This window comes from Diceros bicornis, chromosome 3 (assembly GCF_020826845.1).
Source record: "Diceros bicornis minor isolate mBicDic1 chromosome 3, mDicBic1.mat.cur, whole genome shotgun sequence".
In the NCBI taxonomy this organism is placed as follows: Eukaryota; Metazoa; Chordata; class Mammalia; order Perissodactyla; family Rhinocerotidae; genus Diceros; species Diceros bicornis.
Window position 1 is genome coordinate 8,161,873 of NC_080742.1, and position 19,873 is coordinate 8,181,745.

At 37.6% G+C, this 19,873-nt stretch overlaps 1 protein-coding gene across 2 annotated transcripts in view; it reads left to right on the top strand.

Annotated features, from left to right (window-relative positions):
* Nucleotides 1-19,873, top strand: part of VPS41 (VPS41 subunit of HOPS complex) — a 171,599-nt gene that overhangs the window by 13,632 nt on the left and 138,094 nt on the right. For both annotated transcript variants that reach the window (XM_058570676.1, XM_058570683.1), the window contains exon 3: nucleotides 18,948-19,055. In XM_058570676.1, the coding sequence (XP_058426659.1) occupies nucleotides 18,948-19,055 (108 nt within the window). The remainder of the gene's footprint in view (nucleotides 1-18,947; nucleotides 19,056-19,873) is intronic.

The window sequence follows — 19,873 nt, forward strand, 5'->3', positions numbered from 1 at the left end:
AACATTATTTTCTTGAGTTATTTTTAAAAAGTTTTTTTTGAGATAATTGTAGCTTCACATGCAGTTGTAAAAAGTAATACAAAGAGATTCTGCATACCCTTCACCCAGTTCCCAAAGGGTAACATCTTGCATCATTCTAATACATTACAACCAGGAAATTGGTATTGATACAATCTACAGAATTTATTCAGATTTCACCAGTTTTACATGCACTCATTTGTTCATGTGTGTGTGTGTATTTAGTTCTGTGCACTTTGTCACATGTGAAGATTCATGTGACCATCATTGCAGTCAAGATACAAAACAGTTCATCACAAGGTTCCCTTGTGCTACTCTTTTGTAGTCAGAGCCACTGGCAACCACTAATCTGTTCTCCATATCGATAATTTTGTCATTTCAAGCATATTATATGAATGGAACCATACAACCTTTTGTAATAGACTTTTTTCCTTCTCTGCCAATCTGTCTTTTAATTGGTGTGGTTAGATCATTCACATTTAAGGTAGTTATTGACATGTTAGGACTTAAGTCTGCCATTTTTAATTTTGTTTGTTTTCTCTGTTTTTCATTTCTCTGTTTCTATTTCTTCCCTTCCTGTGAGTTATTGAATATTTCCGTAAGATTCTGCCCTGATTTCTTAATAGTTTTCAAGTATATTTCTTTGTATGGTTTTCTTAATGGTTGTGCTAGCTATTAGAAAATACATATAGGGGCTGGCCCTGTGGCTTAGCGGTTAAGTGCGCATGCTCCGCTACTGGCGGCCCGGGTTCAGATCCCAGGCGCGCACCGACGCACTGCTTGTCCGGCCATGCTGAGGCGGCTTCCCACATATAGCAACTAGAGAGATGTGCAACTATGACCTACAACTATCCACTGGGGCTTTGGGGGGAAAAAAAAAAGGATTGGCATAGATGTTACCTCAGGGCTGATCTTCCCCACCAAAAAAACAAACAAACAAACATATATAGCTTATCATAGTCTGCTGGTATCCATGACATTTTACCACTTCTAGACAAGTGTAGAAACTGTACTTCCATTTATGTCCCCTTACCCTTCCCGCTTTTTAAATACAATTGTCATAAATACTTACTTTACATTCATTGAGCACCACATCAGTTGGTGTTATACTTTTTGCCTCAACTATCAAATATTATTTAAGAAACTCGTGAAAAGGAGGATAATCTACTATATTTACCCCTATTTTCACCCATTCCTATGTTTAAAGTTCTAAGCCCTCTTCTGTTACCTCCTATCTTCTCTTTCTTTCTGTCTAGAAAACTTCCTTTAGCCATTCTTTGAGGATAGATTTGCGAGCAACAAATCTTCTTAGTTTTTCTTCATCTGAGAGTGTCTTTATTTCCCCTAGATTCTTGAGGGATGTTTTCACCGGATATAGCGTTTGTGGTTGAGTTTTTTTCTTTCAGGACTTGAGAAATGCTGTATTACTTCCTTCTGGCCTCTGTCATTTCAGATGAAGACTGTTGTCATTTGAATTGGTGCTCCCCCATAAGTAATGTGTCATATCTCTCTGGCTGCTTTCAAGATTTTATTTTTTACTTTAGTTTTCAGAAGTTTAATTATGATGTATTTCAACATGAATTTCTTTGACTTATTGTTTTTGGGGCTCGCTCAGCTTCTGGAATCTGTAGGGTTATGTCCTTCACCAAATTTGGAAAGTTTTCAGCCATTATTTCTTTGAATTTTTTTTTAGTTCCACTCTCTCTTCTCCTTCTGAGACTTTGATAATATGAATGTTAGTCCTTTTGTTATTGCTCCACAAGTCCCTGAGACACTGTTCATTTTTTTTTCAGTCTTTTTTCGGTCTGTTGTTCAGATGGGGTAAATTCTGTTTCTCTATCCTCAAGTTCATTGGTTCTGTCCTCTCCTCTCCACTCTTCTATTGAGCCCATCCAGTGAGTTATTTTGGTTATTGTATTTTCCATTTCTAAAGTTTCCATTTTTTAAAATAACTTACATTTCTTTGCTGAAATATCCTATTGTGTCATTTGTTTCAAGAAAATTTATAATTCCTTGTTGAAACGCCTTTACGATGGCTGCTTTAAAATCCTTGCCAGATAATTCCAACATCTGACTCATTTCATTCTTGTAATATACATTTTAATACAAGGCAGTCTTTAAATCATAAAGAATCATCAATTACTTCCGTTTTTCCAGATCTGCTTGGTATGTGCCACGTGTTGTGTCTAGTGTATTAGACAGGAGAGGCTGGTTTTGCTGTAGTAACAAACAGTTTCAAAATTGTCGTGTCTTAACACAGCATAGATTTATTTCTGAGTAGAATCAGTGGTGTATGCAGAGGAAGTTGAGGCATCAGCAATACAGAAATGTCATCATTTTCCATAGGTTCTTTCCTATTTATGGGCCAGGAACATTTTGCTTTTTTGAATGGTTTCTAAGTGTACTATTTATTTAGAAGTATATTTTACCTTTTCTTAGAAGAGTTTAGTGTGTTGTACAAAGAACTTTGCAGTAGAAGCATCAAATTGTTAGCCTACCATTTCAAGATTAAACTTGCAGAGCAAAGAGAAGAATAACAAGGGAAAACCATCAGACTAAAGAGGGGTGGCAAGGAAAGACAGGAGCACCTAATGGAATCTGATATGTAGTGAGGTCTGCACTGTACCAGGTGAGGGTTGCAGTGACCTTTTATTACTCGTGAATGCAGCTGAATAGCTAAACTAAGGCTTATTCTGCCTGAAGTGTGTTCCTTTGAAGCAAAGACTGCATGTAAATAACATAAACCTGTACCTGGGCCATGGCATGTAATAACAGAGTAGTTAATTAGTGTCACCTCTGGCTTTTATCATTTTTGTTACTGTTATTAATAAACATGACTCCTAAACATATGTCCATTCAGATCTGGCTTAGTTCTTGCAAATACTATAATTAAGAGGCCTTCAATGTGTTAGATATATTAATTTTAATAAAACCAAGTGGACTGACAAATAGCTGAATCTATTTAAAATAAACCTATTTGCAATGTATGTCGAATGAGAAACTAATTTTAAAATAAAATGCAACTTCTAGGTGCATCAGCCACAAGGAGAGTTCTTTTTCAGTTTTGTTAAAATGAAAACCAGTCATTGCGAGAGATCAGGACATAGCTTCTTTCAATCAGAAAATGCATCACACAGAAATAATTTCTCTTACCTGGTGGGTGGAACATTGTGAATCATTTATTGAAGCTTAAATTGATTCTTTACATGTATTAATTTTAATAAACAAATTTATAGCAACTAGTAACTAAAATGGTAATGTACCTTGTTATGAGATTGATTGCTGAGAAAAGGGGAGCATGGGGTTATAATATTACATCCTTCCAGATAGCCCTTGGATTAAAAATTTGCTCTTTCATTTAATGAGCTATTAATATTAACAGGTTCTGCTGATTATTGTATCATTCATGCAAGGATAAACATTCCCTTTGAAGCATATATTATTAAAATTATATATTTGGAAACTTGGCAGAAACTTGCTGGATGCAAGATTTATGAATCTCTATTTCTGCCATTTGTTAGAGATTGAAAGATGAAGATGACTCTTTCTGATGATATATGTATTTGAACAGAATTTATAATTTCGCTACCTAGAAGAAAAATTATTTTAGGCAGTCCAAGATGGACTGATTGATCATTTTATTCATTCAACAAATATTTATTGAGTACTACTATATTTGGGTGCTAGGATACACCAGTATTTCATGGAGGTAGACAATAAACAAAATTATATATATCAGGTGGCAATAAATGTTGTGGATTAAAAAAATAACATTGGGTAAGGGGAATATGGAGTGAGCTGAGGAGGTGCTATTTTATCCTGGGTGGTCAGGGAAGGCCTCTCTGATAAGATGACATTTAAGTAAGTATCTGGGGGAAAGGTCTCAGGTAGAAGGAAGTGCAAATACAATACCTTCGAGCGGGGTCACGTCTTTGAGGATTTGAGTGGGGCTAGAGCAGAGTGGTAGGAAATTATGTCTGAGAAGTGATGGGTGACCAGGATTGTAGAGCATGTCAGTCAATTTGTAGACTTTAGTTTTTACTGTGAGCAAGATGGGAAGCCACTGGAGGGTCATTGTTTTAATAAGATCACTGTAGATGCTGTTTGAAAAAAGTCTGAGAGGGGCAAGTAGGAAGCAGTGGGACCAGTTAGGAGGCTTTGGCAGAACTCCAGGTGGAGGTGAAGAAGGATTTAGGGTATTTTTTGAAGTAGAGCCAGTGGATTTCCTGACTAGGGTGTAGGGGTGTGAGTGAAAGAGTGGAATTAAGGATGAGCAGCTAGAAAGATGTTGTTGTTAACTGAGATAGGGGAAACCTCTAGCTTGAGCTGGTTTTGGTGCTCAGAGTGAGTTGGTGGTGGGGGGGCAGTTCCATTTTGAGTATTTCAAGTTGGAAGTGCCAATTAGACATCCAAGTGGAAGTGTCAAGTAGGGAGTTGGATAAAGAAGACTAGTGCAGGTCTGGGCTAGAGATAAGAATTTATTAGTCAGCATTTGGATGCTATTTAAAACTGAAACTGGATGAGATCATTTAGGGTATGAGGTCAGATAAATAAGAGGCCTGATGCCTAGACCTTAAGGATACTACAGCATTTTAGAGATCTGGTCGATGAAGGGAAATCAGCAAAGGAGACTGAAAAGGAGTAGCCAGTGAGATAGGAAGAGAACCAAATGAGAGTGGTATCCAAGAAGCCAAGGGAGGAATGCATCTCAGAAAGAAGAGCATGGTCAGCCATGCCACATGCTGCTGAGAGGAGGGATAAGAGGAGGTCTAGGAATTTACCCTTGGATATCTGCGAAGGCAAAGCTATTGGTGATTCTGCTAAGAGCAGTCATGGTGACTCGTGGTGATGGGGCCTGACTAATGGGTTCAAGAGAGCTTGGGTTGGCAAAATGTCTTTGATGCTTTTAAAAGTTCTTGTGCTGTGTATTACAAAATGGTGATATCTAGAACGCTCATAGGACACATTTGTTGAGTGACTGTTAAAGGAGATAATGTGTAGTTAGCACTCTGCCTGTCATTAGAAGGTATTCAGTAAGCATGCAACTGCTGCTCTTTTGTTATTTTTGTCCAGTTCTATGCCAGGTACTTGCATGAGGGCAGGGACCTGGTCACCAGGGTCTCCCTAGCAGAGCTGCTTGTGAGTGAATAAATGAATTGATTTCATTAATCCTCGCAAAAATTATATGAAGGTGGCATTATGTCCTTATTTTGGAGATGGTGAAACCAGAGCTTTGAGAGGTCTGTTTCTCAAAAACAGATATCAGGGAGCACCTCTGGCTTCCTGACTGTAGCTGGTTTATCCCATGCTGTGTCCTCAAAAGGATCATGATTTAATTTAGGGACAAGCAAGTGAGAACTGTCTTTCAACTTTGGTTTTGGCTTGAGTCATCCAGCTCCACAGCCCACCATCCTTTTTGTCCTCTCTGATCCTTATATTATTCTCAGTAATAGGTAGAATAATGGTAGGCAGAATAAAGGTCCCCCAAAGATGTCTACATCTTCATCCCTGGAACCTGTGAATTTGTTATGTTACATGGCAAGGGGAAATTAAGGTTGCAGGTGGAATTAAGGTTGCTAATCAGCTGACATTAAGATAGGAAGATGATCTTGATTTATCCAGGCAGGACCAGTGTAGTCATAAGGGTCTTTACAAGTGGACGAGGGAGGTAGAGAAGGTCAGAGTGATGGGATGTGAGAAGGACTAGAGCCACCCTTGCTGGCCTTGAAGGTGGAGGAGGGAGGAAGGGGCCCACAGCCAAAGGATGCAAGTGGCTTCTAGAAGCTGGAAAAGACAAGGAACTGGATTCTCCCCTAGAGCCTTGAGAGAAATGCAGCCCTGCTGTCATCTTGATTTTAGCCCAGTGAGATCCGTATTGGACTGTAAGACCACAAATTTGTTTTGTTTAAGCCACTGAGTCTATGGTAATTTGTTACAGCAGAGGTAGGAAACTAATACAGTGAATAATGTGATTGGATCATCTTGTTCCTTAGCACTTTTCATTAGGCTTTATTTCTCAGGATTTGGGGAGTAAAATACATCCAGCAAGGGAGAACATTCAGAAGATAGTTGTAATGGAACTGCTTATGCTGTCGGGAGCTATATTTATAAAAATGTGTGTGTCTCTTTTTCTGATAATTGTTCAAGAATGTTGTTTAAGTGATAATTGTACTTGACGGTTATGGCCTGATTCTACCCTGTCAAGACTTAAAGGCATTCTTTTCTCTGCAGACTCAAGAAATGCTATAAGAAATCTAAATACCACATAGATTTCTTTTCATCCACAAGCTGTTTCAGTTTTAGTGCAGCCGTTATTAAATATAGAGATTCGCAGGCATCCATGTATCGTAATTCTTTACTTTAGAATATGACTGTTTTCTCCAAAGACCTGAGTGGATTAAATAAATCTCTCAAAATGGTATCAGAAGGGATGGGAGTGGGGAAACCTCTGATAGAGCTTTAGGTTTTAGTCTGTTGTCATCATTTCCATCGGTGATTGGGCATTTTTTGAGATATTTGGCCTGTGATGGGCTACTTTTGGTCTTTACAAGCATCCAGGAGAGGTTATTGGCTTAATAAATAGGAGAATGTAGCATTTCCTTTTACTTTCCTAATGACAAGATTCACACTTAGATATGTTTGAAACCATTTTTTTTAATGATGTGGCAAAGTCAGAAGTAATGTATCTTCATTTTTTGTAGGTACTGTAAAACAAAGAGGTAATTACGTTAGAAATGTTACATTTGCTCAATTTTATGTCTGGGTAATGTGATAAGGAGTAAACTCAGAAGGGTGATTGTGAGCTGTACAGTTTAAACTTGGTGCTATAGTACAAATAATGGTAATATTTTTAGTAACTGACATTCACCCGATACTTACCAGCACTGCGCTTTGTGCTTTACATACACTTATTTCATTTAATTCTTAAAACAATCCTATGAGGTACATATTATCATCCCTCCTTTCACGGAAGATAAGGAACTGAGGTTTTAAGTAACCTGCCCAGTGTATTTGGGCTGAGTATGGTAGAACTGGCCTGGGAGAACTTTATTCTGTGACTGGCCACTTGATTATGAATTTCAGTAGGATTTTGGATAATTTTCTCTCCCTTCCTCTCCCATCCTTTTTTTTTTTGGACATTCACATTAGTGAATTTTACCAAGATTTTTTCATCATCCTCATTTCTCATATCTTTTACAGCATCTCCTGGACTTTTTCTTTCTAGATGTATACTTACTTGAAAAGTATGTTTCAGTGTGGGAATTTGTACCATGAGTCTTCTGAGCCCTTATAAACTGCCCTTTAGGCAAATCTCCTGGAGGAAGCAGCACTGGGGGAGGGAATCTCTACTTGGTAGGGGAGGGGATAGAGGACGGAGGAGTGAATGCGACTGGCCAGTCCTCATCCTGCAAGGCTGGGCTGTTGCTGCTGATTTCTGTAGTTGAGTGGGGCAGCAAAAGCTCCTGAGGCAACTTTCCCGGGAGAGGTGAGCGCCAGGTCTAAACAGCTCCTCCTCCTGGATAATTGCACTTGCCTCTGGAGTTTCTCACCAAGGGTTGTTAAGTTCTGGGATCCCTGTTTCCTGTCATTTTTATAGTGTCTTCAGGGCTGATTTGGGGGAGGGGGCCAGGAGTCCAGGCAAACTCTGTGTCCTGGCAGGAGCTGTGTATTTCTCAGGGTTCTCTAGAGAAATTTAACCAATAGGATCTGTGAAGGACCAATAGGATCTGAGAGAGAGAATCTGAGAGAGATCCAATAGGATCTGAGAGAGGATCTGAAAGAGAGAGAGAGAAAGAGATTTACCTTAAGTAATGGGCTTCTGTGGTTGTGGAGTTAGCAAGTCCCAAGATCTGCAGGGTGAGTCGGCAAGCTGGAGACCCAAAAGGGCTGATGCTTTCACAGGCTCAAGACCCAGAAAGAGTTGATGTTTCATTTCAGATTCAAAGACATGAAAAAAGCTGCCCAGTTCGAAGGCAGTTAGGCAGGAAGAACTCTCTCTTACTTGGGGGAGGGTCAGCCTTTTCGTTCTTTTCTGTTCAGGCCTTCAACTGATTGGATGAGGCCCACCCACATCTGCTTTTATCAGTTTACCAATTTAAATGTTAATCTCATCCAAAAACACCTTCACTGAAACACCCAGAATAATGATTGACCAAATATCTGGGTACCTCATGGCCCAGTCAAATTGACACAAAATTAATCATCATAAGCTGTGTTTTGTTCTTTCCATACAGTGGTATCATCTTCAAATAAGACTATACCAACAATAATATATTTATTCTTTTCCGTTTTCTTGTCTTTCACCTTGGTTAAAACTTCTAAATCAGTTTTGGAAAAAAAAGGTGATAGTTTCCTGTTAATTATGGGAATGCTTCTCTTACCTCATTGTTGTGTTACGTTGGCTGTCCATTTCAAATGATCATTCTCAGCTCTTCAGGAAAGAAACCTCTTTTTGTTTACTGAAAGCTTTTTTAAAAAAATTTTTTAAATCAGCATTTTTTTAAAAGCCTATTTAAAAAAAATCAGTGTTGAACTTTATAAATGCTGTTTCAGTATCTGTCAATGTGGGCCTATAATTTTTCGTCTTTGACCTATCAAATGATGAAATCAGATTTCTTAATATCCAATCTTTGCATTCTTGCAATATTTGGTCTTAAAAGTTTTCTATCAGTGTATGCTGGGTTTAGTTTATGATATTCTATTTAGAATTTTTACAGTTAAATTCTTACATAAGATGAATGAACTATATATTTTTTTCCTTTAATGTACTCTGTGGGAGTTTTGATACCAGGGTTATGCCACTTTTTCAAAATGTATTGGGAAGTTTTTAATATTTCCTTGTTATGGGACAGTTTAAATAACTTAGGAGTTTTCTCTCCCTTGAGAGTTTTTAATAGAACTTGCTGCTAAAACAGTCTAGGCAGACACCATTCTGCAGGAGATGGGTAGTACTTTGATGACTTTTATTTCCTGAATTTATTCTGTGCTTATTCTATTTAAATAAGATCTTTGAAAAGTACTAACCCAGAGACTTATTAATTATTCAGTTTTCTGGCTTATTAATGCATTCTTGCTTTTGCCTTTGTTAGTGTTCTCTGGTTCCCTGCAGTGCCCACCGTCCTGCCGTCAGTGTTCTCTTGGTCGGGCCGAGGCTCCTAGCCCGTTGACAGTGCGCTGTCTAGGTGTTACGCGTTGTAGTCTCTGCCGGTAGAAGAAGGAGGTGGACAGATGGTGGCCAGGGCTGAAAGTGCGGGTGTGGAGCAACAGTGAGCAGAGGCTGCAGACTGTCGCCTCCTTCTGGAGGATGGTCCCTCAGGGGTGGAGTGGGTATGTGCTTGGGCAGGTGGGGCAGGCTCCCAGTCATGGGCGTGGAGGGCTGGTAGCAGAGCTTGACAGCAGCCTTCTGTCTTTTGTTCAGGTGGTCTGTGTTTTCATGAAACAAATGAAGGTGTGTCGTGAGTGCAAATTGGTATTTGACATATGTGTCAGCTTCTCCTTGATTTTGGTAACAGTTTCTCTTAGTTTTGTTTTTGTTTTGTTTTGCTTTTTTGTGAGGAAGATTAGCCCTGAGCTAACATCCATGCCAATCCTCCTCTTTTTGTTGGGGAAGATTGACCCTGGGCTAACAGCCGTGCCAATCCTCCTCTTTTTGTTGGGGAAGATTGGCCCTGGGCTAACAGCCGTGCCCCTCTTCTACTTTCTGTGGGATGCCGCCGTAGCATGACTTGATAAGCGGTGCATCGGTCCGTGCCCAGGATCCAAACCTGTGATCCCCGGGCTGCAGCGGAATGTGTGAACTTAACCGCTGCGCCACTGAGCTGGCCCCCAGTTTGTCTTAGTTTTTATTGCTATTGTGGGTTTTTATCTTTATCTGTTTCTTCATGGAAATTTTTGAGAAGCTGTCAGAAGCTTTGGTGGGGGTGGGTAGCAAGGTGCTTCTGTGCACCTGGGATATGGAATGTGCGATTGAAAGATGCTTGAGAAGTATTTAATCTCCTGTAAAACATTAAATAATGTCAAGAACAGTAGCATTTTCCTTTTGCATATAACAGTGAACATATAAATTATAAATAAATGTCAATTTTTGTGAAAATTTAGTTTGCAGGTCTTCTGTTTGCTGCTACTGTTAGAAGATGATAGAGCTTCATTTCTGTAGTTTTTTCTGTAGTTCTAACTTATACTGTTTCTGAATAGCCACCCCCTTCCCTCTGATGCCTCTACCTCCCTACCCCCCCATGTCTGTCAAATAACACATAGTTTAGATGATCTCTGAGATTCCTTTCTGCTGATATTCTATGATTTGGATTTTCCCATGTGGAAAGCTAAATGAGAATATCTTAGAAAAGCTTCTTAGTAAAGTCGGTCTGCTGTTACTACATACTTTTGTTTTCACTGTTCTTTGTGAGGTACCCACAGTTTTGTTAGGTGAAGTTCAGAACAATGAAAAGGCATAAACCCTACTTCTAAGGATCTTGTGATCCTCAAGGGATATTGGGAAGAAAGGAAAAGAGGGTTATGTTGGCTTTAGTGGCGGAAATTGTCCACCTGCATGGCGTATCTTGAAGATTGGTAAGGTTATTCCATATGGCTGGAAGGAAATGAAAAGCTTATTTGCTTTTCTCATTTTTTTTCCGTCCTCTATATATTCTTATCGCTTTCCCAATATAAAATAAATGATGGGAGTTGATCCTGTTTATGGTATGGGGCTCAGGGCATGGGAACCTTCACCTTGTTTTTTCCCTCCTTGAATTGAACATGAAATTCTAATGCTATAGGGCAAAGGAGAGACCAGGGTTTATGAAGACTGCATATCTTGTGAATCTTAAGTAGAGTTCTGCAATTATTAGAGGTTCCAACTTTTTCTCACTTTTCTAGTCAAAGCGTTACAGTAAAGCAGCTTTGAGAGATAAGAATCTTAGTTCAGTAAATAGACAGTTTTGAAGAGGATGTTGAACAATGGCGTTAAAAATAACGTTTATCTCTATAATAAATATAATATGTTTATTTTAGAAAATTTAGAAAATATTGGCAATAGTTCACAGTAGTGATTTTTATTGGCTGTCTTCTATAATGGCCACAGCAACCCTGTGATCCATTATCACTCCCATTCTACAGATGAAGAAACTGAAGCTTGGGAAGGTTACTATTTTGGTGTTTATTCTCTTGATTTTCCCCACACATAGGTATATAAATTTCTTCAATAAAATTTGGATCATGGTTTTATGACCTACTTTTTCACCTTTTAAGAACATTTCCCTTTGTTGTTAAATAGTCTTTGAAAACAAATTTTAATGTCTGTGTAATATTTAATCTTGTGAAATTTATTTAACCCAGGGTTTCTCAATGTTAGCACTATTGGCATTTGTGGCTGGATAATTTTTTGTTCTGGGAGATTGTCCTGTACTTTGTAGGATGTTTAGCGTCATCCCTGGCCTCTACCCACCAGATGCTAGTAGCACCTTCTCCACCTACTCAGTTGTGACAACAAAAATGTCTCCAGACGTTGCCAAATAGATGTCCTGAGTGGGGCACAAAATCAGCTCTGGTTGAGAACCCCTTATTTAACCGTATGTATTCTATGCTTTTAAAAGTAATATATGGGTATGAGTAGACTCATCTGAATTTTCTATCTATATCAAAAAGTAGACCCATGTCATCCAGATTACATTTATCAGCTCCTAATTTCAGCTCCTTTTTTTGGTTAATATATGTTTTCAGTAATAGCAATATTGCTTGAAAGTCAAAAACTTAGCAACATTATTTGCATTCATCTAAGAACGTAGTTACTTCTCTGTCACCAGTCTGAAGGAAAGGCATCCTGGGAGCTTTGACTGCAGTTGTTTCATTGTAGATGAATTCCATTATCTCCATGTCACTTTCCTAAAAAGTTTGGTCATTGAGGCAGCTATAATACCTTGTGTTATTAATGGAAACCAGAAGTTACTCTCTTGGCTTGTTTGTGTAGTTTTCTTGATATGTTTTGACATTTTAGAAGGATATATAAAGCCATCCTTCCTATCAGATAGTCATCTTTTTGTGTAAATGAAATCATCTTTCTGTGATAGAACTGTAGCCTACAATAATTAATAATCGCACTTGCCCTTTTAAGGAAGTGGCGTTTATTTAGGGGAGTGGTGGGCAATACAAAGCTAATTATAGTCATTAGTCCTTGATTAATTTTGAATCTTACAGTTAAGATCTTTTTTTACAGTTTTTTCTCATCATAGATCTCTTTTACCCTTTCTGGAAAAGTTCAAGATTGATATAACATATTTGGAGGTGTCCTATATTGTCCATGTACGTTAATTGATAGCATTTAGTTTCAAGTAAATGTATATTTATATATTATTTGTACAATATAGTTGTTGACTATGTTGCCTTTGTTGATAATACCATGTTGTAGTGAATAGATGTGTTCCTTAAAAATTTGTTAGTTATGTTTTTGAGACTCAAATTATGTGTTTTGATTGACTTGCAGTATCATTTCAATTCTGCTTTTTAAAAAAAAGTCTTTTTTGCACCCACTGTGTTTTGTTTTATTTTTCTGTCCTCCATCTTCTTTAATAAATAGTGATCAAAAAGAAATATTTTAGCGTATCATGGGCTTCTTATGAAGTGAATTATTTGTAAAGAGAGAGAATTTTTAAAATGCACATTTTCTAAAATTCAAATGTTCTGATAGTAGATTTTGATAGCTTTTTGATATCTTAAACTTATAAAGTTGACTACTAATTTTCAATATTTCGTTTCTCGTTAAGGTAATTAGAATTCTAGAGAGAATGTTCTAGAGGAGGGAAGCCTTTATTTTATACCTCATACCTATAGTTGATTATTGATTTGCTTTTTATGAACACTTAGTTTTTTACTATGGAAGTTCAAACAGCATTTATTTTTAAACAATGAGAATTTTTTTTGAGGATGTTAGTGTTCTCCATTGTATCTAACTTCAAAACGTTGGATATTTATTAAAAGAATTTGCTCCTAGTCAGATGCAGTTGATGACATGAAACCAAGTAAACCAGTCATCTCATGAAAATTCCTAGGGGTTCAGCTGAGGTCTTTCTGGTGAGTGAAGCTGGACGGGATAAAGCCGTCTCCACAGAGTGAGGCTGAATTATCTAGGATGCTCAACTGGTGGTATTTCCCACTAGCTTAACTTGGGCTTTATAAGAATGTCACCTCTCCCTTTCAGTATATCTAGTATCATTTTATTTTATGGAAAAAACAAACAGGACAAAACTAGAGTTTAATAAAGAAATGGTATCCAAAAGCAAAATTTTAAGTTCCGTATTAACAGTAGAAAATGTAATGATCTTTAACCTCTAGAACTCACGTGACACACACTTTTTAAAATTCAAGTCTTCATTTGGATTGTAACAGTGGTATATAAAGTGTACTGATGTGTGAAAGATATGGATAAAGTTAAAAGAGGAGGGAAAATTGGTTATAAATAAATATTTATAAAAATTGGTTATAAAAATTTTTCTTGTACACGGATTTTTAATTGTCAGATGAAAAGTGCAATATTCTTGTTGGTATACAAGTCCAAGGTGACAGGACTTCGCCTGTGAAAATTTACCCTACGGCATTGGTAACAAATTACTGAATAGTTTTTTAGGGAGCAGTCTTTAATTGCCTTAATTTGTTATCCCTCAAAGTAATTTTTTCACTTTTAATTTCAAAACTCAGTAAGAATGATTGATATGAAATTTATTTTCAGGCAGTGTTCTAGAATCCTATATGACGGTTTAAAGGACTTGTCTTTAATTAAAAGTGCTGCACACTTAGTGAAAATCCATGTTAGTGGAGGAATTGATTCTTTTTAAAGGAAAGCTGCAAATTTTTCTTGTATGGGTAAATGTCACTCTGTTCATATCTTCGCTTAGCTGCAAGTCAAGACTTGTACTATTCCGCTAGGTTGTCATAGAAACGCAGTTAACTGTCATCTCAACTCAGGCTGTTGATGGTTTTATTTGTAGGTTTGCAGGATTATTAAAATTTAACAAAAATTATTGATTTGCTTTTTATTAGCACTGGGTTGTTTTCCATGGAAGTTCAAGCTGCATGAAAGCCTTTTTTTCTGTTTTCAGTTTTTTTTAAGTGAAACACTATATTAAATCTGTTTGATTTTTTTTAATATTTTTTATTTAAAATGTGATATATAGTCTGCAGCAATAGAATAACCTCCATGAGTTGTATATTTGAATCACTTTCCATTTTCTTTGTTTACAGCAAGCAGAAAAAAACCTTAAAAATTCACCTTTGGCTTGCTTTTAACTTAACATAAAAGATACCTGTCAGAAAAGCGTGAAATGCTACATCAAATGCCTAATATTGGAGTTTTCATTTTATTTATGGTTCTTGAAGCCTAGCACAAATGCTTCAGTGAACTATGTTGTGAAAGTATTTATTTTTGTATATTTATGTAAGAGAAATTATTTAGTTTTCACTTATAAATAAGACAGGCAAGCCTTATTTACAGTAACTTTATCTAATGGTCCGTGGATGAGTGTTTTTATGCAAAATAGTCAAGAGGCTGGAATTAACTTTTCACGTTGGATGCACATTTGATGTCCAGACTGGAGCAACATGTGGTATCTTGTTACAAAGACTAACATTCAGGGCTCAATTTGTATTTAACACATTTTCTTCAGAATGCACACATCATCTTTGCCACGTTTAATGTTAACTTGGTAATAATTTCTATTTCTTGCTTGTAGGGACATAAGTAGAAGTGTTTGTTTCTTTTTGTAATTTTTCTTTTTCTAGCTGTTTTAGACTTGGTTAGTTAGCTATTTCACATGTATTTTAGCAACAGGTCACTCTTTGACGTGTAACAGCTCCTTGGGTTGGGTTGATTATCATAGTTACCTTTTTAAAGAAGTGCAGGTCTTTTAGATAACCATGCTTATTACGCTTCGTTCTAGTACTGTTAGTTCTTAAAATTATTCTTGGAAAGTTAATAGTAGGTACATCTTTGATTTTACTACTCTGTTAATAAATAAACAACTAATAACTTGTGCATACTCGGAGAGGAAAATTTAAGACTGCTCATCAGTAGACATGGAATACTGGTTTTTTAAAACCAGGTTTATTGCTCTTAAAGTTTTCTAACTACTTTTGTAGCTAGCCTGCATGGGGGCTCCCAATGGTCCTCACCTCCTAGTATTCCTGCCTTTGTGTTCTCCCCTCCCACACTCAATCATGGCTGACCTATATGATCAGTAGAATATTCAGAAGTGTCAGTGTGTGACCTCGGAGGCTAGGTCATATATAACATTGTGGCTTTCACTTTGTTCTTTCTTGGATCACTCACTCTGGGGGAAGCTACTTGCTGTGTCCTGAGGACATTCAAGCAGCCCTATGGAGAGGTCCATGTGGCCAGGAATTGAAGCCTCCTGCCAGCGGCCACCACCAACTTGCCAACCATTTGAGTGAGCCATCTTGGAAGCAGATACTTGAACCCCAGTCAAGCCTTCAGGTGGTTGCAGCCCCAGCTGACATCCTGCCTGCAACCCTGTGAGAGACCTTTGAGTCTGAACCACTCGGCTAAGCCACTCCTATATTGCTTACCCACAGGAACTCTGTAAAACAATATGTATTTTTGTTTTAAGTCAGTAAATTTTGACATAATATGTTATGTATCAATAGATAACTAATGCACCTGCTAAAGAAACACATTTTAAAACATTTCCTATTGATCACATAGTTTAAAATTATTCTTAGGCGTAAAAATTGCGGAGGCTTCTGTTGTGATTTGTAACATTTTCATAGGAATTTGGGTAGTGTATTAGACAAGGCGTTGACTTTAGAGCATTTGTAACTGAATTTGAATTTTGGCTTTGTGTATGTGTCTTGATGAAATTACTTAAAATTTCTGATTATCAGTTTTTACGGAAAATCTGTAAAATGGGATAATTATACACAACTCACCATAGTCTTTTTTTTTTTTGCATAGTTTTTTTTTTTTTTTAAGTTGGGATGAAATGCAATATCTGAGGTTAAGCCTGTAGCATGATGTTTGATATATCTCATCCTTTCCATTTATCCACAAATTAGCCGCTTTCCATGTGAAAATGCAGATCTGTGCCCCAAAGGTAAAGACTGTGTAAGCTTTTGAGTTTGCAGGCTCTGCTTGGTTGTGTCCTATCAGTCTTACTGTCTTCAATAGACCCAGCACTCTACAAGTCATTTTTCTTCTACATAATTTTCTTCTTACTATGATGCACCTGGGTGTGATTCTCTTCATCTCTGTCCTGCTTGGGGTTGCAGAGCTTCTTGAATTTGTGGATTGATGTCGTATCAGTTTTGGATAATTCTCAGTTCTCTCTTTAAATGTTGCCCCTGTCCCTCCCCATCCCATTTGCCTTATCCTTCTGGGACTGTAATTAAAAGCATGTTGGGGCCGGCCCCCATGGCTTAGTGGTTAAGTGCACGCGCTCCACTGCTGGCGGCCCGGGTTCGGATCCTGGGCGCGCACCAGTGCACCACTTGTCCAGCCATGCTGAGGCGGCGTCCCACATACGGCAGCTAGAAGGATGTGCAACTATGACATACAACTATCTACTGGGGCTTTGGGGAGAAAGACGGAAAAAAAAAAAAGGAGGAGGATTGGCAATAGATGTTAGCTCAGTACCAGTCTTCCTCAGTAAAAAGAGGAGGATTGGCATGGATGTTAGCTCAGGGCTGATCTTCCTCAAAAAAAAAAAAAGAAAAGCACGTTAACCCTATTCACTACATTCCACACATCTCATACATTCCTTTCTGTATTTCCCATCCATTTTTCTTCTCTGGGATTCTCTTTGAATATTTCTTGACCTGTTTTTCATTTCACTAATCCTGTCTTCTGCTTTGGTAATCTTCTGTTAAACCATCTATTGAGTTCTTAATTACAGTTACATTTTTCAATCCTAAAATTTTTATTTGATTCTTTTTTTACAGATTACAGTTCTCTGTTGAAAATCTATCTTTTCGTCTGTTTTCTCCATCTTTTTCTCTGTTTTTTTGAACATACTGGTCATAGTTATATTAAAGCTCTTTTCTGCTAACTCTGATATCTAGTTCACCTGTGGGTCTGTTTTTATGAGTCTTTTTTTGTCCTTGATTTTTAGTCATTTGGTCCTGTCTTTGACATACCTGGTCATTTTTTGTTCTATTCTCAGTATTGTAAGTGAAAAATTGTAGAGGCCCTGGTAGTTTTCTTTCTGCAAGGAGTCACCCTTCCCTTTACTGGACAGATAGGTTGGGGGTTATGTACTGTACTCCAATCAGGGATTGAACTGAGTCAGAGCTAGATTGAAGTTTTGGTAAGCTATTTTTCATGTCCCCTGGAGACTAGGAGTTCTAGTTGAGAGCCTGTGGTATTCACCAGGACCTCATTTCCTGATGGCTCCTGAACTCTAATTATTGTCTTCTCAGCACATCAAGACAGCGGGTTTGCATGTTTGAAGCTTTCTGTTTAGCTTTTTTGCCTCATGCTTTACATAGCTGTGGAAATGGGCAGTTGTCTTATAGGAAAAGAGGTTGTATAACAAGCTCATTTCTCTGCCCCTCTCTCTCACTGGGATCTTAGCCCCTCATGTCTCCAGTTTTGTCACTCCATCCCCTCAGCTACCAAAAGGTTTGCTGCTTTCTCTGCCCCTAGCAGTGGCCACCTTCCCAGACAGAGATTGGGTTCTCAGCTTCTAGTCCTGCACCCTGAATTGGTAAATACCTCTGGAAAGAATGGCTGTAGAAGGCCTGCTCACCTCTCCATGGTTTCGCCACCACCTTGGAATCTGGAGCTTCTAGTTCAGGTTACCTCTGCAGCCCCTTTAATTGATGCCTTAGACTGATGTGGCTGTATATTTCATTAAGCCTTTCTAGTTATTGTGAGTGGGAGCATTGATGTGCCTCAGCTACTCGAATGTTAGCTGGAAGATGAAGACTATGCAATTATTTTTAAGGAAATGTCAATGAGTAGATTATTTTTGTGAACTTCTAATTTGGCCAGCTTTATCCTATCATAGTTGTCAGTATGTGCACATTTTTTTTTATTTCTCATTGTTGTAAATTGATGCAGTAAAATAAAATGTTTTTTTGAATCATTATAATAATATTTTTAACTATCTTTGTTTTATTAAGTCATGGCCATTATAGTCAATCTAGATCCCTAACTTTATTCCATAACTATAAGGATTAAAGATATCTTACGCTGTATCAACAATGAGGTTGAACATATCAAGTTAATAGTAATACATAAAATATGATTAAGAAGTTTTTAATGCATAAGTAGGTTTATTTAGATGAGAGTAAATACATTTTCTAACATAAACATTTAAATAAGTAGGGATTGTGCGTGGATTATCAGTTATTTAAAGTAAATATCAAAATACTTTTATCTAAAGGGTATGCATTTTGCGTTATATAAAATTTCCAATTTTCTTTCACTTTGATTTAATTGTTTTGCAATTACATTTTTCTAATTAAAATCAGATATTCTTAAGTCTGACAAAAGTATTTATAATCTTGAAATACAAAATTCATGTCTTTTCGAGATTTGTTGTATTCTTATCTCAGTGCTGTGAGTGTTTCTTGCCCATGAGGTCACACTGACAAGTATTTTGCCCCCACACCTTTTATTGACAAATGTCTGCATAATGGGCCAGTTTTTTGAGTATTTACTCGAATATGCCAAAGTTGATTACTGTCCACAGTAAGTATGTGTATTTCTGTTTTCAACTTTGGAATTTATTCTACCAGCAAAGTTGTAGCAGTTGATACACCCAGTTGGAAAAAGGAAACATGAAGCTCTTAACCTTTAGTTACAGTTGTAGTTACTGACAATCACTGAGGGAACAGTCTCTGGTTCCCACTTAAGAAGTGTGTTTTGAGTCTGACTATTTCAAATAAATCCATGGTGGCTGTCATTTTCTCTGCTTTTCGTGAAGGAAGAAGAGAGTGAAGAGGAACCCAAACTGAAGTATGAAAGGCTTTCCAATGGGGTGACAGAAATCCTTCAGAAGGATGCAGCTAGCTGCATGACAGTCCATGACAAGGTAAGGTAGCTCTTGTAGAAGATTCTTCTGTAAGTCATGTCTCTTGTAAGTTTGTTTATACTGTGGAGTCCGGATGATTTTGGTGGTTTTTTACAGTAATTGTGTCTCCTTGCCACTCCTCCTCTCTTCTTCCTCACCAACAAAAAAACCAAACAACCAAAAATATATATTTATTTGTACACACACACACACACCACTTTGCAAGAGTATATCACATAGAATTTAGACGATGGATGTGAAAGATTTATAGCAAGTAGTTCTTGGAAACTCTGTCACTTAATTCCTCAAATCATAAGTAATAGAGTAGGAAAGTGTCAAGATTAGAAATAGTGTGTAGCTCAGTGTCTTCATAAGAATAGAAGAGATTACACTGGAAGCATTAGGAATCAATAAACAGGCCCCAAATTATTATTTGTATATTATATGAATGAATTAATATATCCACTTCTGTGTCTTCGCTGTAACAAAGCCCCCACCAACTTTCTCAGTCTAGGCTAAGTACTATACAGCACCCTCAGCCCGTTCTTGGACCAAAACAACCCATGTCATAATCGGAGTATTGGAGGCCAGGCAGTTTTACCTGTTGCTCTCTTCTTCCCTGTGAGCCCATGAGGAGCCTTAGTCTCTCCACCAAAGGCAAACCCCCCAACTCTGATCCATCTCTTGGCTTTATCCTGTGTTACCAACAGGGTTGCCTCATCCTCCTCCTCACTCCCACCCCATTCCTTTTTACTGCAGATTTCATTCCATTGTAAACAGATTCCTATACTCACTTAGCGTGTTAATAGAACGTTTGTTCTCTTTTGTTTTTCCAGAAA